The sequence below is a fragment of the Acipenser ruthenus genome, chromosome 7 (genome assembly GCF_902713425.1).
Source record: "Acipenser ruthenus chromosome 7, fAciRut3.2 maternal haplotype, whole genome shotgun sequence".
In the NCBI taxonomy this organism is placed as follows: Eukaryota; Metazoa; Chordata; class Actinopteri; order Acipenseriformes; family Acipenseridae; genus Acipenser; species Acipenser ruthenus.
In genome coordinates, this window is record NC_081195.1 from 67,074,552 (window position 1) to 67,098,851 (window position 24,300).

Sequence of the window (24,300 nt, forward strand, 5' to 3'; positions counted from 1 at the left end):
GTTGTACCGAGATTCCAATTGAATGATTGACTAGCAATCGAATCTCGGTACAACTGCATAAAAGCTGCATGTTTTCACTCACTGGGGGTTGGTGTTCGGTGAGTGGAGAACGGGTTAGGAGACGGAGGGTATTGTAAAGTAAAATAAGTAGTAAAAGAAGCTCACCGTGTTTGTCTGTGTAGTCCGTTTTGTTTGTCTGTTTATTTTGGCTCAAGTGCCGTGTCCTGTGTTTTGTTGCAAACCTTTTTATTTTCTGTATTAAATGCTGAGCGCAATCACGCGCTCAGCTTAACCAAACTCCACATCTCTCTGTCGTTTGTGTTCCGGTTTCTGGTCTGACGCCACCCACTCTGGCCGTCTTTGTGACAATTACACACTCCAGTTTAACTGTGGATTTGACAGTGCATTGCCAGTGAACAGGTTACAAATGTTTGCAGCCTTCCCAGAGAAGGCTGCTTTAGTTTTTATATTCTGGTCTGTCTGTGGATCTGTCGAAGCAATTACATTTTTTTTAAAAGCCTCACAATATGAATAATTTAATTGAAAAACACTTTGCCAGGAGGTTCTACATGAACAGATTACCATAGTGTGCACCCAGGCAGGTGGGAGTGCTCTATTTGAAGTACTGCCAGTGAAAACCTGATCCATCCAGTAGCATGTGTGTGTGTTGCAGTATATGGATTCCCGTTTGGAACACTGGGTATGTGAACATTCCGGAAGTCCACTGACAGCCATCCCACCCCGGTATAGGGATTTGTTTCCTTGATCTGGAGTGGATGACGACCTTGACTGCATCAACAGAAGTGTAGGGTGACGAGTTACGTTTCTGTGCTGCTGCAGTTAGTTTACTATGGAATCTGAGCACCCCCTCTGTGTGTGCCAGAGAGTTATTCTGCAAACCCCTCCCGTCGTACTCGCTGAAGACTTGCGGATCTCCTTCTCCAGAGACATGCTTCCCCAGAATGACACAGATCAGCGATATTTAAGTGTTAAACTGTTTCACTTGTAATTGCTCCAGGTCGTAAATTATAAATGGGGGTCATTTATTTTTGTTTTTTGCAGACTTGGCAGTAAGAACAAGAACAGGAAAGGGATGCCAATAAGCGCCCAGGCACTATTACACAAAATTACACAAACCATTTCATTCCCAAATGATACATCTTGCTGTGCACAGTAATGTAATAGGCAAAATACACTGTTGTTTTTTGTAGGGTAAGCGCAACTAATATTGCATCTGTGCTGTACAGCCGTTAAACAGTCTTCTGTGAAATGCAAAATGCTAGTTATTGAATCATTATGTACCGTAAAGGGTTACTTGTGGTATTAAAGTTACATGAAAAACACCTCTACTACTACTTTCAGTTTTGGGACAATGGGTCTCTTGTGTCGGCCTGTAAATGTCTAGGAGAAAGTTGTATGTATTATTATGTATTATTTATAAAGATATTGCTCACTGATGTTGTGATTCATTCTGTGAATTCTTCACATTGTTTTTGTATTAATATGTTTTCCAGGATAGAAGCTCTTGTGAATTATCAGCAGCTCTAATGTTAAAGTATTGTGATTTGTGTGCATGGCTGTGAGGGGAAGCAAGCCAGGGAGGAAGTGCCATGCAGTTACAATAGTACTTTCTCCAGATGTATTAGGATCTTGTAAACCTGTTTTCTCTTTTTAAGCTTTCAATGATTATCGTGCCGTATTGACTGTGTCCTTTTTTATTGTTTCGGCATCAGATCGAATGTTGAATCGGTTCCCTGCATGGCTGTACAGTTGATTTGTTCATTTACATTAGATCTAATTCTGCCAGGATATGTCTGGCTTTCTCACTGCTGCAGAAGTTATGAAATCATCTCCCTTCTGCAGTGAGATTGCTGTACTTATGAGAAGGATAATTAATATGTCCAGCCCTAATTGTGTTTAATATTGTAGTTGGATTGTACGATGGCCCTGTCTGCTTGTTTAGCCATGATCCTGCTATCGGTGCCTTGCAATACAGTGTAATTCCTTTTAGAGAGATTTATGATGTTGTAGGAAATATTTTCAAATGTAATAGAAGGCACCAAGTTTCATTTAAAGAAAAAGAATAAACTCGGAGGGCATTAGTTTCAAGCCACAATTACATTTTCTCCATGATAATACACCCTGTCCAGTTTGATCACTGTCCTCTGTGCTGTAACATGGATAAATTGGCCTCCCAAGGGCTCTTGTACTTTAAAGGTGATCTACTATGTACAGTACTGAAACACTGTAGAATATGAAATCCCAGAAAATAAAATCAGCCCCCCCCCCACTTCTCTCTATTTGATGTACCTTATTTCATTTCTGATTCAGTTATTCTGCTGTCCCTGTAACCATTCATATCCAATCAGTCAGTCCTGTTCAGAAATGAGTTGCTAAGTTTTAGTGCTGCATTTAAATCTGCCAGCACTGAGAGAATCAGGGGACACAATGTCGTAAACGCAATGTCAAGCGCATCTGAAGACACACCACTCACATGGCCCTCGTCTCAAGGGCCACTCCAGCATAATGTATTAAACAGAGCAGTTACCGGATTATAGCCAAATGCAATCCCAAGCTTCTATAGGAATCTCGGAGATTCTGGTATGTGTTTGATTCTGGTATAGTAAGCAAACTTGTTAAATTTGCAGACGACACAAAAATAGGAGGAGTGGCAAACACTGTTGCAGCAGCAAAGGTCATTCAAAATGATCTAGACAGCATTCAGAACTGGGCAGACACATGGCAAATGAAATTTAATAGAGAAAAGTGTAAAGTATTGCATGCAGGCAATACAAATGTGCATTATAAATATCATATGGGAGATACTGAAATTGAAGAAGGGAACTATGAAAAAGACCTAGGAGTTTATGTTGACTCAGAAATGTCTTCATCTAGACAATGTGGGGAAGCTATAAAAAAGGCTAACAAGATGCTTGGATATATTGTGAGAAGTGTTGAATTTAAATCAAGGGAAGTAATGTTAAAACTCTACAATGCATTAGTAAGACCTCACCTAGAATATTGTGTTCAGTTCTGGTCACCTCGTTACAAAAAGGATAGAAAGAAAGAGTGCAAAGAAGAGCAACCAGAATTATCCCGGGTTTAAAAGGCATGTCTTATGCAGACAGGCTAAAAGAATTGAATCTATTCAGTCTTGAACAAAGAAGACTACGCGGCGATCTGATTCAAACATTCAAAATCCTAAAAGGTATAGACAATGTCAACCCGGGGGACTTTTTTGACCTGAAAAAAGAAACAAGGACCAGGGGTCACAAATGGAGATTAGATAAAGGGGCATTTAGAACAGAAAATAGGAGGCACTTTTTTACACAGAGAATTGTGAGGGTCTGGAACCAACTCCCCAGTAATGTTGTTGAAGCTGACACCTTTGGATCGAGATTCTGGGATCAATAAGCTACTAACAACCAAACGAGCAAGATGGGCCGAATGGCCTCTCTCGTTTGTAAACTTTCTTATGTTCTTATGTTTGGTGAAGAAATCAAGGCAGTTGGTGTTCACCCAGTAGAGTGTGACAGACAGACAGACAGACGGACAGATGCAATTAGATAGCATTGTGTTCATTGACAACAGATTTCTACGAGGTAAAACAGTCAGAAATCTAATGCACACAAACTCCTTTCCAGGCAGAATAATTAAGCTATTATCTGGAGGTACCAGTGAATGAAAAGTTTTGTTGAGATCTGGATCAATTTATAATGATACATCTCTATAGATTTATATCCCTGTATAACATATCAAGAACAGTCAGTGAAGGAAAGCTAGATTTCAAAAGAGTACACTAAGAAAGATCAAAAGAAGTTTATCAGCAAGGAAGTGGCTGATTCATCAATCTTCAGTACAGACTGCAGGTTATTGTTACCTGCAGGCACATTGCTTTTAACCCCATTGCAGCCCGGAACGGAACTTCTTGCTCAGGTTCCTATGTTACCAAGACTACCCTAGTAGTACATCAGCCAGTCAGATTTGTTGTAACCACTCTATTGATTCCAATTGTAAAGTCTCAGAGGCTACACAAACTTACTTGATTGGATCAGTCTGGGTGATTTGGAGTCAGGCACTGGACTGGTTTAATTGGTCTATAGGGCACTTCTAAGAGGTCTTTTTATAGGCTTGTCTTCCCCTGGTCTCTTCATAATGAAATTAAATCTTACATTGGACACTTTCATTAGTTCACTCTGCCTGCCATCCCTGTGCAGAAAATGTCAAGATTTCTCTAGTGAATAAAACCACCATATAACTTTAAGTAGGTTACTTTGTCATATGTATGTTGAAAATGCTTAGGAGAACTTATATTGGTAGTTTCCTGCTCCAACAAATATATGAAAGTATTAGAATAATAATAAATATATTGTCATTTAGATATGATTACACCTCCCTATTGCATCTCCATTGACTATTTAACATGGGTAATTAATAGTTGATGGGTAATTGCATATCTATTTATGTCATTACTAAGCATTAATGAAATTCCTATTGTATTTTTAAAGACAGGGTGGATTTTAATGTTTGATATATGGACTTGTGTTGTCGATATTAACAGTTAGAGTAAGCTACAAATATGCTTAGAACTGCGTGTCGTAAAATGAGTATAATCCTTACTATCTTGCTGTGTCAAAGCGGCTCACTGTACTGCAAGCACATCAGAGGTTTCGAAGCCAAGGTAATCGGATGGTAGAGTGGTGTTTTAATTGATTCAGCTGGAAGCAGCACTGCGCACAGGTTAATGGGATTAACTGTGGCGTTAAGTAGCAGATAGTGTGCTCTAGAGGGAAAGCAGCAGGAGAACCTGGGTTTGAATGCTGACACTGGGATCGTCTCTGTGACCTGGTGCATGGGTCTCCCCTGGGTTTGAATGCTGACACTGGGATCGTCTCTGTGACCTGGTGCATGGGTCTCCCCTGGGTTTGAATGCTGACAGCGGGATCGTCTCTGTGACCTGGTGCATGGGTCTCCCCTGGGTTTGAATGCTGACAGCGGGATCGTCTCTGTGACCTGGTGCATGGGTCTCCCCTGGGTTTGAATGCTGACAGCGGGATCGTCTCTGTGACCTGGTGCATGGGTCTCCCCGGGTTTGAATGCTGACAGCGGGATCGTCTCTGTGACCTGGTGCATGGGTCTCCCCTGGGTTTGAATGCTGACAGCGGGATCGTCTCTGTGACCTGGTGCATGGGTCTCCCCTGGATTTGAATGCTGACAGCGGGATCGTCTCTGTGACCTGGTGCATGGGTCTCCCCTGGGTTTGAATGCTGACAGCGGGATCGTCTCTGTGACCTGGTGCATGGGTCTCCCCTGGATTTGAATGCTGACACTGGGATCGTCTCTGTGACCTGGTGCATGGGTCTCCCCTGGGTTTGAATGCTGACAGCGGGATCGTCTCTGTGACCTGGTGCATGGGTCTCCCCTGGATATGAATGCTGACACTGGGATCGTCTCTGTGACCTGGTGCATGGGTCTCCCCAGTTCAAACAGGACCCCACTGATAATGAGATGCCTCCTCTCCGAGTGAAGAAATGTACATGCCATATATAGTGCTGGAACATTAACCCATTAAGTGCCGGTGTCCTCATTTGAAGACAGGCTACTTTTTTATTGTCTTAGAGCATTTTTAACTGGCATCTACCTGTTATTTTAATTTTCTTTTTAACTATATTGTAATTCTCATTTTGTTCAGTCTCAATGTAATATGAAATGACATAACTATGGCTTGTGTTCTGGCTTCCTCCCTTGGGCACGCTTCACGTTGGCATCAGCGGATTTCAATGAGTGACAAACGACTGGCCATGATCCATTGACGTGACAAACACATGACATGATTACGGCTGAAATTGAGAGTCCATCATCAGTACAAGCGTTTTCACTACCGATGCAAATATGTCATTCAGGCATCAAACGCCGTTGTACTGGCTGAGTCATTCTTCAAATGAATCTGCAGCACGCTCTTCAATTCCAATTCATTTCCAGCTTATTCTTCAGCTGCTGTGTTAATCATGTACATTTTATGACCCCGTTTATCCCGAGACAAAGCCGCTGTTGATTCTGCTGCATAAAAAAAGCCAAACAATACTAAATTTGCTTTTAAAATATAATTCAATTTTCTCTATTGCATGTTTTAAGGCATATAATAAATACATGTACTTGCAAATTTGGATAGTTATTTACATTTTTTCACAGAAATTTCAGAAACAGACTAACACTAACAGACTGCAGTCAGAAGTGCCACTCCTGTTATACTGAGTCAGCGAGCCATGCCAGTGTTTTATCACTTGCCAATTAAAAGCCATGCCAGTCATCATCTGTATCAGTAGTATGGTGTACTTGCAAGTCTTATTGTAAGGTTTTGCAGGTAAGCATGTTGGGTAGACTGGGACCCAAATTGTTTGTTTCCAGATGCCAGACCATTAGTGTCTTTCTCGAGTAAAGACTGCAGAGGGTTCAGTATATGGTCATAATTGTCGCAAACTGGCCCCTAGTTAGATCACACCAGTCTGGTAATGCAACAAGCAGGACTGCCGTTCCATGAGAACAATGCGCTTGTAACCAGCAAGCCCATGTTGTTTTTTGCACTGATCCCAATGCACAAAATCATCAAATAGTCTTGTGCTTGCCAGTAGACTACAATTGATGACTTATCCAATGTTACAAACATGATATTACCCTTCACATTTTGAATCCCCAAAAGGCAATTAAAGCCTCATGCACACAAAACAGATTCAACTTTTTTGTCACGGTGACACCAAAGCGGCACACTACGGCTGCTTCCTGCAGCAGTAGGAGGTTATGAAATTTGTATTCCATAAAAAGGATTTGGAAAGTAAGTGTGCAGGAGATTGAACCCTGTGATTTCTTGGTTTGTGGGCAAACGCTGTGCAAGCTTGATTATAAGAGCATCGCAACTAGTCAAGCAAGCTGAGACATCTGAGACCGTACCGGCCACAAACTGATGCCTTTGCTTCGGAAACAGACCACTCTCTTCAATGTGATGTTAACATAGTTGGAGAGCTAGAGAAGGTCATTTTTAAAATTACCTTGTCAGGAGTGAAAAGCATTGCCGACATCTCGGGACATCCAGTAAGGTCTAGAAGTCTGAAGGGTGATTGTTTTCAGTTAGGTACACCAGCATGCCTTTAATAACTGCGTGCATAGCAGGTGAAGTTAGGGCGAGGAGACACATTGCACTGGGATGACTCAGCATCTTCACATTTTATATACACAAGCGGTAAGACGGGCCCTTTGCATCAGTGGAAAATAAAGAGTGTGTGGGCAGGTTTGTATACTTCATTGCTGCTGTTCTGTTCTCTCAGGCAGCAAATGTGTTTCAGTGAAATGAAAGAACACCAGCTATTATGGGAAAACAATAATTACCAATGATCAAGTGGTATGCGCTAGAATAGAAAATATACCACGAGCTTCAAAACCTCTCTGCCTTTGCAGTGTCTAATGGGATGAGCTGCTCGCGCCGGCAAACTTGATGGTACTGTTTTCATGTATTTAAATCCTGCTTCAGTTTAGATCATATGTAAATGCATGTACGTTTCCTCGGTGTCACTGCTAAACCATTTCAATATACCCAAAGCTTTTGTTTTTCTGTCTATTTTTTATTTCTCTGTTTTTGTTTTAATAAAAGGTTTTTTCCAGATGGATCGAAACACTGGTGTTTTCTCAGGACGTTTTATATTTTGCATTCTACTCTTCTGGACTTGATGTGTCGATGCATCTTCTGAACTGCAGGGATGGAAATAAGACTCCCATTTCGTGTTCCTTGTCTCTCATTAAAAGGCATCCCTGTAGAATAAGGTGCTATGGTCACAGTGCCTTTATTCCATTCCAGCAGCACTTCAATTCTCATCACTAGGCACAGATATCTCGGTCTCTTAACTCCCACACGATCGTCCAGGGTAAATTCATTTTCATAGCTTTCTTTTGGTCTGTGGTTCATTCATCCATCATGCGAGTCACCTCTGTACACATACTTGTGTTTTTTGGGCTTGGGGTTAAAAAATAAAATAAAATAAATACCCAGCCTGCCTATAGGTGAGCCATGTCTCACCAGCACTTGACTGTGACAAGGTTGTGTATTACAGTCATTTACTCTTTTGCACTCGTCATTATTATTAACATTATTCGCATTATTATGTTTCCCCAGTACGACCATACTGCGTGTGTGTTCTGCATGTGTGTGTGTGTGTGTGTGTGTGTGTGTGTGTGTTTCTGTATGTGTGGCTTGTTTACCTGTAAATTCTCTGCTACTCTTTGTTTTTGTGGCTGGACGGTGACTCCAGTCTTTTAGTGACTGGAAAACTAAACCAGCTCATTCGTATGTGCAATATTTCTCAAGGTCGGAGCCTTATCTGCCAAGAGATTCTTGGCCGAGGTGATAGAGGATGACACTGCTTCGAGTTTGTTAATGTTTGTCTTTCATGCGTGAAATGAAATTTAAAAAGTGTGGCGTGTCTGTTGTAAACTCAGACTTCCAGTGTGAGTGGGATTTGAGACTGCAGGCCTCCCCACCTCTCCAATCGGGAGGATATCCAGCTGTTAGGAGCAGCATCTGCTTCGGGCCGCGTCCTGGAGACTGCATCCCTATCTTGAACTACCTACGACGGTAGGTTCATACAAAGCAAAACAGCTTTTATAAACTCATTCCCCTTACTATATAGTAAAGGAGAGTTTTTTTTAGTCAGATTCCACAGGAATGAGTTCCAAACAAATTGTTGCTCATAAAAAGAACCTTCACCTTTAACTCAAATGTTTACTTACAGGTGGTTTTAAAGTCCTTTGCCTTTGTTTAAACGTATCTAGTTTGTAGTACTGTTTTTTGCTTCCTCCCCCATCATTGTGGGGTTGACATGTGATTTTTAAGCTGCATTCACACTGGGTCCGTTTCAAACTGACTCAGTCTGGTCCGTTTTTGTTTGAAACAATGTATCAGTTTGCTTGCTGTTCACACTTATCTGCGAGCAAAGGGACCCAGTTAGTTTGGATGTGAGCTGAAGATTTTTTTTGTTTTTTTGGGGTCATTTTCCATGTTTTTCAGGACCGAGTTTGTTTATGTTCACAACGCAGTTTTTAAGTGCACTCGGTTCCTTTAGCTGTGGTCTGCGAACCGGATGTTTACCTTGTCCTGCAAGGCATCTTGGTATCTATTGACATATTGCTCCAGTTTTGAATAGCATGTTTTAGATTCTTTGTATTTTTACGCATTGCTGTGGAAGAAAGCAATGATGAACACTGGAGGAGAGTTCAGGACTTCTTCCAGTGATCCACAGCTGCTACTGGATGTGTTCTCCAGTGAGAGATCAGGACCTCAAGGGAGAGCATTCTCACCGTCTTCCAGCGATCCACAGCCGCTGCTGGATGTGTTCTCCAGTGAGAGATCAGGACCTCGAGGGAGAGCATTCTCACCGTCTTCCAGCGATCCACAGCCGCTGCTGGATGTGTTCTCCAGTGAGAGATCAGGACCTCGAGGGAGAGCATTCTCACCGTCTTCCAGCGATCCACAGCTGCTACTGGATGCGTTCTCCAGTGAGAGATCAGGACCTCGAGGGAGAGCATTCTCACCGTCTTCCAGCGATCCACAGCCGCTGCTGGATGTGTTCTCCAGTGAGAGATCAGGACCTCGAGGGAGAGCATTCTCACCGTCTTCCAGCGATCCACAGCTGCTACTGGATGCGTTCTCCAGTGAGAGATCCAGGGCAGGGCAAGCGGCATGTTGTTTTATAGTTTGTTTCTTATGTGCAAAAAGACAGAGTCCAGCAGTTGTTCACATTGAGGTTTAGCAAGCGAACCAGACTTGTATGTTTCACACCAAATGTACCAAACTGTATTTATTTTTCGATATGAATGAACTGTGAAGTGCAGTATACAATGCAACATTGAAACAGGCAAGGGCGATCCACACTTTCACAGCTTGATTTATTTATTTCATGATCCTGTTTGGATAAAGCGGTAGGGTACTTGCTGGAGAATGGTTAAGAGTGGTTGTCACACTGGTGTGTTTTTGATAGACTCTGCTTCTAGTTATATTTGTGTAGTGTACAGCAGGTTCTTATTGGTGGTTTTTAAATGGTCAGTACTTTCTTAAGTCTGTCTGTTCCACTCAGCTGCTGGGCAGGGCTCAGCTGTATCTCGAATGCAGAGTCTCAGCTCCCCTGTTTATTCTTGGCAGCTGGAGCTAAACATTTAAACAGCTGTGACGATCTTACCAGTTACATTACCTGCTAACACAAGTCGCCTTCGCAGGCAAAGCGGAAATAAATTGGCTAAGGCACACGGCCATGTTCTAAAGTCCTGAAAGAGACTGTATAACTGTCTGTTTTAATTAAATCACAGGGTGTCTAGTTTCCTTACCGTTTAAATCATTTTAATAGCTCTCTTCGCGGTGTTCCGCATTCTTTTACAGGAGTTCTTTAAAAACCCATTTAAAGTCATATTATCCAGCAGCATTGCCCTAGTGTCTTTTGAGTTCCCGCCATGTTTTGTTACTTAAACGCAGCACCATAGATTGAAAGTTATTCTTCCTGGTAGCTAACAGCTTCCTGTGTTGTGTATCACTCCTGTAATCGAGCCATGTGACCTAGAGCAGGAAGTGATTAAACACCAGGTTAATCTGTAGCATTCACCCATAAATATTTGACAAACATTTTAACTAGGGCTGTTCATCAATGTTAGGAAAGACTACTTATCGAAGTTTGACTAATTTCTTTTAGTATTTCTACATAATCTGCAGTGTTATATTTGAAACAAGGAAACAAAATATCTTCAGCCACACAGAGGTGGGTTTGGGGTGAGTGGGTAGTAATAGTGTTACTCGTGCTGAAAAGATGTAATGCACTAAACGAGAGATGTTCTAGTTGGTTTTCAAGACCCGGTACACAACAGGTCTGATGCAGTGCCCTGACAACGATGATGCAGCCACCCTTCCCTACAAACAGCACCCCAGGTTATCGTGTCTGCACATGTGTGCTGAGTGGCGGGGCGTGGGGAGGGGTTTGTTTAGGACAGACTGGACTTCAAAGATCAGGGAGCAATTTCACACAGTGAGGGGTGTGGTGAAAACAAAGCAAAATGTGCCAGCAGCCATTCCACCAGAGATTAGGATCCTGTCTCAGGAGCTACTGTAAGTGAGGTCAGGTCGTCAAGGACAACCAGGTGTTGCAGAAGTTTATGGCTCGCTAGGGGAACAACCACTCCCCCTGCTTGTTGAGTACTAAGCACCCCCTATTCCCCTGTGGGGTGTGTGTGTGTGTGTGTGCTGTACTGTTAGAGTTGTACAGTACTCAGGATCTCTCAAGATGTCATGGTGCTATTTTTAAGATCTGCAAGTCTGTTAAGCACAGTGTTTGGGGCTGCATTCTACCCAAGGCTATTTTTAATTCAAAATCCTTCATCCCCTAAATAGCGATGAGATATCCCTGAAAACGTGGCACTGTATCTCAGTGGACCCATTTCAAGTATATAATGTTTTCTAGCAAGTCGTATGGCTTTGTTTACTCAAAGTTGCTGGACTGTCCAGAATGCCACATATTTATGATGACTGTACAGCCGGTAAAGTGAACTTCAAGTGGAAATCAAACCATTAAGATGAATGCACCCTCTCCAACCCTTGCATCATTTCTCTGATCAATTTGCCAGATTTCGTGTACTAAGAGAATCGTGGGAGGGATGAAGCTTTAACCTCTGGAAGTGCCATAAAACCACAGGGCAGTGAAATTGCCGGACTGGGAGATGGATTTGGGATGGGTTCCTGAACGGACCCTGGGATTGACAAAGTGCTGCGTCGCCCAGTGGCAGACTAACTTGCCTCCCTGAAATAATGATCTTTTTTCCAAGCACAAGGAGAGAGATCTGACACTGTATCTGGGGGCTCCAATGGCGCACAGCTCAGGATCCTAATGCTCCATTAAGTCGTCATTAGATGGGAGGGTGTACACAACCGTGCATGACTAATGGGAAAGAACAGGTGTGATCTGTGCCAAAAAGATAGAGCTCATCTATAGCACAAATACACTGCTGTGCAAAAGCCTTAGACATGTTGCATTTTTCTACTCTGATGCATTATGAGCATCAACAATTTACTCAAAGCCTCCACTAGTGTTTTCTACTTGACTTGCATAAAAAAAGGAAAAACATTGTCAACAGTCCAAAGCACCTTTGACCATTGTTCCACAGTCCAGTTTCTGTGTTCTTGTGCATATTTTAGCCTTTTAGTCTTGTTCCACTTTCTTAACAGAGGTATTCTTACTGCAACACATCCTTTAAGTCCTGATTTCAAGAGTGACCTTCATACTGTTGATTTGATGGACAATGACACCTGTGCCTTCTGCAGGTTCTGTTGTCAATTCAACAGTGTTCTTTTTCTATTCCTTAAGGATATTATCTTCAAGTATCGCTCGTCCTTGTTAGACAGCTTTTGGGGTCTCCTAGTCCTGGGTTTGTCAATTACAGATGATATTTCTCTGTACTTGTTGATTATGCTTTGGATACCACACCTTGAAAATCGAGTGATGCGAGATATTTCATTCAATGTTTTTCCTACTTTATGCAAGTCAAGGTTGTTATAATAGTAGAAAACACTAGTGGAGGCTTTGAGTAAATTGTTGATGCTCATAATGCTTCAGAGTGGAAAAATGCAACATGTCTAAGACTTTCGCACAGCAGTGTACATCTATAGATTCAAATTCCTTTTGACATTCCAGGCTTATCTAGTTATGCTAACAACAAAATCTTTTAGGAAATAATAATAAAAAAAAAAATCTTTACGGTGGATCTAGAATATATCGACATAACAAAGTCCTGTTCAGACTTTTGATACGCACATTCAGAGCCATAACAAGATTGGAGATTAACACACAATGCATCCCTTAGTCCCTCCGGCCCCCTGAGTCTGTTTGCTGTGTTGTCTTGCGTTATTATTCTCTGTATGATTATGCGCTCTGGGAAATAGATGCACAGTATCTGAACAGTGGTGGGTGTGAATAGTATTTCAGATGTATTATTGCCCTCAGAGTAGAAGTGCCATTTTAAAGCAGCTGCTCTCCTGCTCCAGTTAACACATCTCCACTTGTCTATTAGTGCACCGAGTGGATTAAACCATTGTGTTTAGTAATAAGTAGTGACACTCGGCAGCACGGCAACCACTGCCTTACATGTGGCAGTTCTCAAACAAACAGGCTTGCGAGGTTAGCTGTGTCCACAATGGAATTACAAGGCAAGCAATGGAATACCTTGATTGTCTGCAGTTCTGGTGCAGACTCTAGAAATGCAATGCATCCCAACCCCCCCTCTCCACTCCCCACTCCCCCTCCCTCCTGCTCTGTAATGGAATGACTGTGTGTGTGTGAGAGAGAGAGAGAGAGGGAAGAGAAGAGAGATAGTAAAATCCAAGCGCTGGGATTCCTCGCCTCTCAGGCAGCTCTTTTGAACTTTGTTCCTCTCCTGTGAGAGACTAACGGGAGCCACTGCTAAATGCTGTGTGTGTTTTCCAGCCACCTTCTGGAAAATAATACGCACACACATATGATAGCACAAATGGATTTGACTCTGGGCAGTGATGCTGTGTGCTGGATTAAGGAGTGCTGCTGTTGAAAGAAACAGAGGATGACTAAAACTGCCTTTTGCACTGACGGAATGGCAGGTTAAGAGGCAGCAGCTCTTCTTTCTCCTGTTCTTTGTTTTTTTTTCTGTTCTTGCTGCTGACTGCTCCTGCTCTCTCATGCTCGACCAGCTTTTTGTCAAGACCTCCTGCTGGCACAGACGCACACACACACACACACACACACACACACACACGCGGTTTGTGAAGGTGAGCCGCTGCTGACTGTGCAGACAGGGCTGCAATGGAGCGCTTCTTTGGGTTTGTCAAGCTGATAAGGAGGTCCAGGAGACGCAAAGGCAAGAAGTATCGCCCCGAGGAGGATTACCACGAGGGATACGAGGACGTCTATTACTATGCCTCAGAGCACCTGCAGAGTAAGTGCCCATGCTGGGGGACTCTGAAGAGCCCTGGTCCCTTTTGTTGTTGTGCTGTAGTTCAACTCTGGCTCTCCTGAGCGAGGCTCCTTCCATCATACTGTATGTATGCATGAACTGGGGATTATGTGAAATTTGTAAGAGGGAGCAGGGGAGCTTAAAGTGGTAGACACTTTGAATAAGACTGTGTAATATTTTAATTGTTCTTTAAATGTAAGGTCTGAAAATAGTGTTTTCAATTTGAGTTTTTTGAAGTGATCACTCCTCCAGGCATTACTTTCTCTTCAGAATGTGAAATTAAGCTTTGTTTGAAAACAAATCAAAGAGTAATACACAAATCCCTTTTTAGCATCGTGTGCAGTTACTGCTTCCTACACAGTGTGTTTCTGGCGCGATCAAACAGGTGTGAAGTGAACAAAATTAGTAAGTGCTAAGTATTTTTTTTTTTATATAACTGGCCCGAGAGGCAGCAATTCCAGGCTGTGTTCTCCTGGTCTGCCTCAAAGCAGAAGGTCTCTAATGCCAGAGGAATGAGTGGCGGCCTGTAATTTGCATTTTTGCTGTAGTGTGGGAGTTTGCTTCTCAAAGGGCTCTCTCTCTCTCCTCTCTCTCTCTCTCTCTCTCTCTCTCTCTCTCTCTCTCTCTGTGTGTGACAAATGACTGCAGGTGTGGATTGTGAATAATTATCCTACAAAATAAATGTCAGGCTGAAAATGTGTCTACCACCAGATAAATAATTAAGCAGTGGTTCAGCAGGGACCTTTTCGTTAAGCTGTCAGTCCTCTTAAAATCAGCCCTGATCCTTAACCCCCCCCCCCCCCCCCCCCCCAGATATGAACTGCCTCGGGCCACTCTAGGGGATAGAAGCAAGACTCACATTACACAGCAGTTTGATCCATTCCTGGTTTTATGAGTTTAATAAGACACACCTGACCTTATTACCTATACGCTGTGGCTCATTAAGCTTGTAATAAATGGGTTGGGTGAAATTGCTATGCAATAGGAATCTTATTTCCATCCCTGCTGTACTTTCAGAATTTTATTTGGAGGAATAATTCATTATAGGGGGGAGTCAAGCAGCTTAGCCAGTCAAGGTATACTCTGGTGCATCTGGGGGTCTGGGAGTTGTACATTCCCCTCGTCAGAAGGGGCTGAGTATCGCATTCTAACATGAGATCGGATTAGTATTAACCTTCTCCCACAGCTACTATTCCTTTCTTTTCTTGGTTGGTATGTTATTAAATTATGATTATTTATGTACACTTGTTATCCTGGCCTGTCCCCTGCGGTGTCTAGGAGCTTTAAGATGCTGGTTGAGCCTTCAAGTAAATAGCTGTTGCATTAATCAGCCGGTCAAGGCAAACTTGGCAGATCAAGAAAAACAGTGGACCTGGGTGGCTTTAATTCCTTGCACAGAATGCAACAGTAGGTACGAAGCTGTCATGGACACTGCCTGCATACTGAGTGTATTTGGGTTACTCAGCTAAGCCAGATGCAGTAGTTTAGACACTGTCAGAAGAAGCAGTCACATGGAAAGATTCAAGTTGCACAGACATTTGTCTTATTTATTATTTTATTTTATTTTATTGTATTTGTGTACAGCAATTAGTAAACCACAATATTAGTCCAGGTTGTGTGCGTTGTTGTTATTATTATTATTATTTATTTCTTAGCAGACGCCCTTATCCAGGGCGACTTACAATCGTAAGGAAATACATTTCAAGTGTTACAATACAAGTAACATTGTATAGCAATTCCTGAGCCTGCTATAAATATTGAGAAGTATACGGAAAATAAAACTGACCACATATTCTATAAATCAAATGTTCATTGATTTAAATTATATTAGGGTGTGATATGTTTACGACTGTAAGTCGCCCTGGATAAGGGCGTCTGCTAAGAAATAAATAATAATAATAATGATTCAATTAGATTTTACCTGAATTCCATGGGAAGACATCTGCAGTAATATAATTGCACATGAATTGCCAGTATTAACACTTAATAATAAGTGTCTCCTGAATCTAGTCCATGCAGTTTTTTCTAAATAACTCCAAGCTGTTTGGAACACTGAATAAAAACCATACCTTTCCTTCAACTAGACAACATTTGAGCACACTTGACTAAATCAAGGACATCTGCCTACTAATATGAACTAGCCAAACTGCAAATGGAAAGCAGGACGCTTGCTATCTGCTAAACGAGGGTTACAGAAGAAAGTGGATGGAGCTCTGGTGTCTTGTGTAAACATGCCACACGGGAGGGGCCTCCAGGGGTTCTTCAGCGTGTCTTAAACCCAAGGAGCTGTCAGCAGCACAGAGTGCACACACTGCAGTTCTGAAGGAGCACGCCAGGTCCCACTGGAGCGCCTCTGAGCCGGCATTAAAATCACTTGATTTACTGGGGTAATCATATTTTCTAGGGTTTGATTAATGTACGGATATATTTTTTACAGCCAAGACAACAGCTGGTTTTCCTCTGAGTCGTTGGTCTTGTGCACAGGAGGTGTTGGGTGATAGAGTCTGATTGTGCAATCCTAAGGCTTAATTCAGTGGTCAGATTCAGCAGAATTTAGGTTTGTGTGCGTTACTTTACACTCTGGGAATGTTTTGCGCAGAGTACTAAAAGTCACTTTAACCCATTAAGTACCAAATTAATTTTTCTTTGAAAAAATCAGAACACAAGCTGTATTTATGTAATTTGATATCTTGCATTTAGACTTAAACTTTTGTGGTTAACACAATTTGAATAAGTTATCATAACAGTATAGTTAAAGAGAAAATTACAATAACAGGTAGATGCCAGTTAAAAAATGCTCCAAAAAATTGTGAAGTAACCTGTTCTCCGATGAGGACAATGGCACTTCATGGGTTAAGTAGGTTACTGCCTTAGCTAGTCCAGCTTAGCTGGAGAGAATAAAATGCAATAAAAGTCATGATAAAAGGCAGTATACAGAGTAAGAAAGAAGCACTGCGGCTTCAGATTTCTGTTTGGGTTTATAGTTGTGTGTTTTATACAGTTTATCAGCCAACGGTATGAAAAAAAAAAAGTTAATGGAAAAACAAATTATTCATAATTTTGGTTAGAAGCCAATCATTAATTAATGGACTCAATGGGATTCTAAGTCAGGTACTAGTTTTGTACAGTTTGATTTTTCTTTCCTCATTAAATTACAATGACACAGTGGCGTAGAAGAAGCAGATAAATCAGCCCCATTGTGTAATTCTGTGATCTAAACTGCCAGGGAAGTTGTGTCATGCTGAAGACATGGATTAATGCAGTTTCAGTTGCTTCATCTTTGTTTGTTTTTGTACCTGAATGCAGTCCCATTTATATAATTTATAATTCAGAAGCTGTGAGCAGTTATTATCCCCCTCTGGGCATACATATCCAAGCAACATGGGTATTATTGGGTATGATTCTAGATCTCCAGATTTATAGAGTATAAGAATCTGGGGATAGAAGCTGTTTGTCTGGCTGTTTGTCCGTCCTGTCGCACTACGTACATTTTTACTATGTGCATGCAGTGAATGTTGGTCATGGTATTTGCATTTTACATCATTGTCCCCTCAATGCTAGTTGGCTCACTTTGGGAAACTGAAGGATTTTCTGCTCTCTGTGTATAAAGGCATCCGTAAAGGCCTTCCTCAATTCATCGCTAGGTCAAACCGTGATCTTAGATCAAGAGATGTGTTTCATAGGGGAATGCATCCAGAAAACCAAGCTATGTTGTCATTGTAGAGGTTTGATATCATGTCAACATCCTACAATAGAAAAAAGCACATGAAGCAATTGATCAGCCAGTCGATCAATGAAGCTAGGTGATGCACTCTTGAAATTCACCAGTGCTCTATGTGTTCTCAATGATACTGCACCCTGCATTCTACCCATCTCCATTGAAACGACTTCCTGTTGTAAGAGCTTTAACTTCAGGACAGTGTTATTAATGATATGTGCGAACCGGTTTGAGAATGTTAAAGGTGTTTCTGCAGTCGTGAGACTGCTTGTAAATGACTTGTGACAAACCAACTGCAGTATTTATCTGGTCCACTGATATATCTTGGCAGCTGTACTTTCTGTGTCCTTTGTTTATGAGTAATGTGTTGGGGGTTCAGAAATGGGAAAGGCAATTCAGCAGGGAACAGGGCTTTGTTAACCCAGTGAGGAGGGAAGACATGTTGCCTTGCGTTTCGAGGGAGGTGATCCCAGTATATTAAAATTTCATTTTCGCTAGTGGAGGTAGTAGTGCCTGTGATGCATTTCATTTTTAAATTCTGTATGTGTTTTTAAAGGGGTGCTGTTTAACATCCCATCAGCCTGTTCACAAATCTTTTACTTATTATTTGAAGAGTTTTTATAAACGTTTCATTAGGTTTATGACAAGAAAAACAAGTGTAACCATGTTTAGAGTCTGGAAAAGCTAGTCATGAATACCAGCCTTGTATAATCTAATAAAACCGTCTTTAATATGGACAGCGACATAGCAATCTCTTCTGTTTCCCTACACCACTAGACGAGTGTGCCGTGCTGAAAGACACTAACATCTAACAGTTAAAAGAAAAGAATATCTGATATATGCAGCACCTTCTAATGCACATACAAGACAGTGGTTAAAATTAAAAAAGAAGATCTTCTTTTCGCTCATTCTCCTTGTGGTGTGTAGGGATATTGCTCCTGGTGATGAGTTATAAAGGATTCCGGACTAGTTTTAGGTTGCAAGTTTCTGAGACCATTGTAATCTGTGTGAATCATTCTGTAATACTGCAGTATATTTAAATTATGATTATTTTTAGGATTGGGATAACTTTACCTATGTTTTACAACAGGTGTACCTTTTGTAGACCCCAGGGCACCTGCTACTGATTTCTGAACACCCCCTTGTAAACTAGATGATGGTTTATTCCGATGATCTCTTCTTTTAAAATAAAGGAAGGGCTCAGGGATGTGTCATGTTGCTAGCTGTGAAATCCATAAGATACAGCAGTGCTGAAAGAGAGTAACACTGACAGTCAGGGTGCAAAGAAACAAGACACTGCAATACAGGTCTCCATTAACAGAGCAGAGCGTTTACAGTGACAGGTTCACACCGGAAGCACCTAAAGTTACAGAAAGTGACTTAATAACATTGAAAGGATTTGAAGAAATAAAAAAAAGCTTTGACTTTTAAAAAGGCGTGCTGGGCTGGCCTGAGGTGTGTGTGTGTGTGTGTTTTTTAATGAGGTTTGTGTGCAGAATTTCAATTAGAAGTGAAAAAAAAAAAAAAACACAAGTGAATGGAAATTCAGGTTGAAATTGGGATAAGGCTTTTTGTTTTTATTAGCATGACAAGCAGCTATTGTTTTGCTGTTTGATGTATTCATTTGTTACCACGAGAGAACCCAGTGGGACCCACCCCCTCCCTCCCCTTGCATGGAATGCAACGCAACAGTTAAATGCAACTTAGAAGTCTGATTAACACAGCAACAGTCAGTAGAGAACACTTCATTTCACAAAGCAGTGACTTCAACACAACCGAGCTCATGTAATTTATAAAAACACATAACCAAAAAGCAGGTCCATCCTTTTAAGTCTTTTAAGTGTTTAAGTGTTGTATTGCAATGCTGTTGAGCTTTGGAAGTGACGTGGTTTATCTTTACAGGGCCTATACTATAAATAATAGGAGTGGGTTTTACAGTTGAGAGGTTAGTGTTAATTGGCTGGGAGGATTTGAAGTGCATATCGGAGTTGTTAAGGAGCCCAGTGTGCAAGTTGCTTTCCTGGGAGTGTTAATGAAGGTGTTGGGTTTCATTTACACTCTTTGCCAGTGAGTCTTCTGAACCGCCGCAGTCGAGCTTGTCGGATAAACCTGAGCTGTGCTGTGAGCTTACTGTGATGGCAGTCGGGCTAGTAAAGTGTTGTTCCAAATGAAGATGTTGAATATTTCATTACTATCTTGTGTTTTTTAGGGAATTTGCTGTTGGTAGTTGAAGAGAAATCGTTGGCTCTGTTTTAATCATCTAATGGATGAACCACAATAGTTCTAAGTGGGTTATGCAAAACATAATTAAGAGACAGAAGGCAGTTTTTCTTCACTAATTGATTATTTTCATAAGATACCAGGTTGTTACCATCTTTTTTCTGTTTTTTTCTGCATTAAACTTCCTTGAATGTTCTGAAGCGTTGGAATGTTTTGATTAGATTTGCCTAATTTAAATTTAAATTTCTGCTCACAAGATATTTATCGATCTATGGAAAATGTATTTTCTTTTGAAAACCCACAAGACCACCCCTCTATAAGAATAACACACAATTCAAATCCTTGACAGAATAATTCTATTTTTTTAATGAGGAAAGCCTTTTATATCTTACAGCTTTATTTAATGATTTCATTCGATACTGAGCACCCTCCCGTGAAATTATTATTAGTCGTTTATTTTTTTCAAGAGTAAAAAAATAAATAAAACCCAATCCTTATTTTCATGACCATCATATTCTCAAAGTGTTTTCAGTTCAATGTAATAAAATGTATTGGAAGTATTTAAATGGAGCCCCATTAGCTCCCAAATGAACATGTCATTAGTTCTGTTTGTATCTTTGTGCTGAACCACATTGAGGCCCGCAGCCACCCAGGGCTTCTTGTGCTTTTGGAAATATCATTCATGTTCAAGTGAAAATCAAGCGCTGCTGTGGAGTTCTTTCCATTTGATTTGACAAGGTGCCTAATGGCTCAGAGATTAGAGGAGGGGTGGAATGAATGTCTCAAAGATATTTCCAGACTTTGGGCAGAGCAGTAAAAATGTCATTGACGTCTAAGCCTAGGGGGCGTCTGAGCTATTGCTTTTAAAATGAATGACGGAGTAAGCTCTTGATAATGGCTACTGCTTCCTTTTTTTGATTTTTTGTATCGGAATTGAACGACTATATGAATGTAATAGTAGTTGGTTTAACATTCCCGAGCTCAGCCCACTATGTAATGACGATTGGTTTGAATTAGCAGCTCCGCTCGGCACTGTTGCCAGGTTTTGCAGAAACCCTGAGCCACGCGTTAGTCTGCATCTCTGATGTGATTCGTTCGGATTTCGATTGAGTATTGACAGTGAAGCAGACTAATTATTCCTGCAGTGCGCCTCCATCTAGTTCTTTTTTTCCAATCGAGATTAAACAATGGGCCTGGGATGCAGAGGGTTAACTACATCTCTGTTAGTTAGGGTTCAGTCTTGGCCTTGTTTGATTAATATTAGAAAGTAAGTGCAAAGTCTTTCTTTTAGGTCTGTAGTTTACTGAGTCAGGAGGAACGCATAGGGCTGTATCTACCTTGAAGCTGCAGTATGTCAATCACTCAGTAATTGTTGAGTGCAATACAAAGCTCACTGTGGAGAGACTTGGTTTAGGGTTACCCACCTGCCAGCTGTTCACAGTACAGTATGTGCACTGATGATGTCATGTTTTCAAGAACACATAATGGAAATGATAGTGGCTTGCAGTGTTCAACTAGCATAGCCTCGTGCCCCATGAAGGACCTATAGATTGGGTCTGCAGCATTCTAACTCGTATTAAGCTTCTATATAGGTACCAATACTGCTGGGTGTTGAACGAAACGAGCAGTGGAATAGAACAGTGCTGTTTAAATGAAAGCAGCCATTATTGGGTGGGGCTGGGATATGTAACAATGTTGATCAACTTTACTATCGCAGGGAAGCACAGTGGGGTCGACTTGGGCTTGATCATTTTAAAGTGCATATGAAGGAGGTTCTTGCAGCAGAGATGTTTAGTGTTTATCAGCACCGATGGAGCTACATGCTGTATTTGTAACTGCACAACTAGCAGTGGCCACATCTAAACAGAGCTTTTTAATAGGAGGCTACAGGACATTGTTTGTTACCGTCCTAGTATTGCTTTATATAAGCACCATATCTCATTTGCATTTAAGCTGCCTACATTCTCTTGTGCTGTCAGCTCGTAGACTGCATGATCTATTGTACAGAAATGCTGAAAATGCAATTTAAATTGTGGTCTTGGCTCAGTTTGTTTTAATGGCTAACAAACTAATGTGATTGCAAATGCAATATATAACTGTGATAGATTAGATCTTTTTGGAAGTTTCCCAAAGGAACAGAAATCTGCTTCCGAGGTGCATATTCTTTTTTTTTTTTTTTTTTTTTTGCTCTGCACCCATTCTGGAAAGGGAAAAGCTCAAGGAAAGCATGGGGACGATGCGAGCCCCTGTGACCTCTAGGAGCAGCACAGCCAGTGAAATGCGCACCACCTGTCCACCCTTGTGACCCGAGGCAGCTGGGAATGCCTTATTGTAAGATCAAGGAGGACATTCAAAGAGCTGCACTCGGCACAGGACAGGAAGTGGAGTCCAGCGAGCCTGTGATCTGCAGGTTAGCTCTTTCATACTCTTCACAAGACACCGGAGCCGCCAGTCCAACAGCGTTGCTCTGCTGTACAGTGCGGTCACCTGCATCACGGTGTGGCAGCTGGGAGGCAATACTGAAAGGTGAAACAATGCAGTAATATCATTCATTTGCCCAGCAATGTTCCAAAGCACAAGCGGGGTGACCATGAGTAGCTGTATCAAAGGCACCAGGGTACCAATGATTCCATTTAAATGCACCACATTCAAAATTAAACCTCTCTTTTTATTACTTTTAATGAACCTTAAGTAATGCCAATTTTAAATGTATATTTCCATATTTCTAAGGCTGGCATCATTATGATATGTACTTTCATTGCTAGTAGTGGTAACACATAGACATGTCATGTTGGCTTCAGTGAATTTCTACTATATTTTTCCAATCATTCTGTATTGCTCCTACTGTAGTTCTGGTTCTCTGCGGTATCTGATCGGAAAGCTTTCTGCACTTTTAGGCATTTGTTGCTGAAGACATTAGTCACACATGTCCTCTATGTGGAACCAGAAAGCCTAGCTTCTACAGAACATACACTCACACCTGTACACTGCACATACTCAGAACTATTCTAGGCTTATGGATATTTTCACATATTGGCCGCTAGTACATTGAGTGTGTGGTTGAGTGTAAACAGAAATAACAGTAACCATCTGTTATGTTACAGATTCATATTTCAAACACACACACTCGCTGAAACAACAGCACAGCCTGACTGTTGTCTGCTCGGGGTATCTTTTGAATAATAAAAGACTAGAATAATTACTTAGCTACACTGCTGTATTGTTTTCAGCGGTAGCCAGCGACCTTGATGATTTTGAAGCGGGCTTGAAAAACATGGACCTTCCGGTGTCCACAGTGTCTGTATTGTGACAGTAGCCTAAAGCCCTGCGTTCAATAAACATTGACTGCATAGGCTAATGCAGTTTACTGTTGACTGCTTTTATTTTAAAAGGCAATTAAATGTGCCAGTGTTTTTTTTTTTTTTTTTAATGTGCACATCCAACTCCATTGATTGCTGTGCACCCTGTAAGTAAAGCTGTCTCCAGTAGCGATGTCTGAGCACTGCATTTGAGAGTGAGCTCCAGGGTCGAGATACAGGAGGGTGTGCTGTTCTGTTTCCCGGTGGCTCCACTTGGCAAGAAACTGAAACACTGTGTTGCTGCAAAATACACTTGATTCATTTGTTGCTTGAAAGAGTGAACAAGAAAAAAGGATAAGTCTATAAGATGGGGATCTTACATCCAAAAATGAAATATTTATAATGGAAGATACTTTATTTTTGTTTCCCTCAATAATTGCAGTTTTGCACATTATTGTAGATGTCTGTATTTTGTATTAAGACTTTCTTAAGGCATTCTTGATTTTTTTTTTTTTTTTTTGGCAGCGTTTTTCATTTCGGAAAACAAAACAGATTTTATTTCTTTTTTTGGTTTTCCCAAATTGATTAGGGTGCTTCAGTATATCCGTTCTGTCTGGTGGCGTCCCTGCAGGCAGATTCCCGTGCAGATTCACTTCATCATCTCTGCTTGTTTCAGCTTATTTTTACCTTTGATTCATTGCAAGTCTGGAGTCCTGGCTTTGATCCATGCTCGGGTCACAAGGGAAATGGGTGTGGTCGGCCCAAGACACTGGTAGTCCATGTGATAAAAACCTTAACAATAGCGGACAATTGCTAGTCTCTGTTTGTATGAGGTCCAGAACTAAATGCTGGTCATGCAAGCTTACTAAAATGTAGGTAATAATAATAATAGTAAAACACTGTGCTGTTTATTATGGAAGCGTATAGCTTGGAATATTAGTAACTTGCTGTTTTTTATTTATTTTCTTTTTAGTCTCATGAAAAATCAGCACTGAGAATTGCTACCTACTGCAAGTCTCCTTGCACACTATTGTGTGAGCTCTTTGTGTTTAGCAG

General features: G+C 41.3%; 1 protein-coding gene across 8 annotated transcripts in view; it reads left to right on the forward strand.

The window, feature by feature from the left end:
- The first annotated feature begins 13,377 nt into the window (after positions 1 to 13,377).
- Positions 13,378 to 24,300, forward strand: part of grip1 (glutamate receptor interacting protein 1) — a 92,731-nt gene continuing 81,808 nt past the window's right edge. For 4 of the 8 annotated variants that reach the window (XM_059027674.1, XM_059027677.1, XM_059027676.1 and 1 more), the window contains exon 1: positions 13,379 to 13,989. In XM_059027674.1, the coding sequence (XP_058883657.1) occupies positions 13,857 to 13,989 (133 nt within the window). In that variant the 5' untranslated portion in view covers positions 13,379 to 13,856. Of the gene's footprint in view, positions 13,990 to 24,300 lie in introns of all 8 variants that reach the window. The other 4 variants (XM_059027679.1, XM_059027681.1, XM_059027675.1 and 1 more) reach the window with 3 other exon arrangements.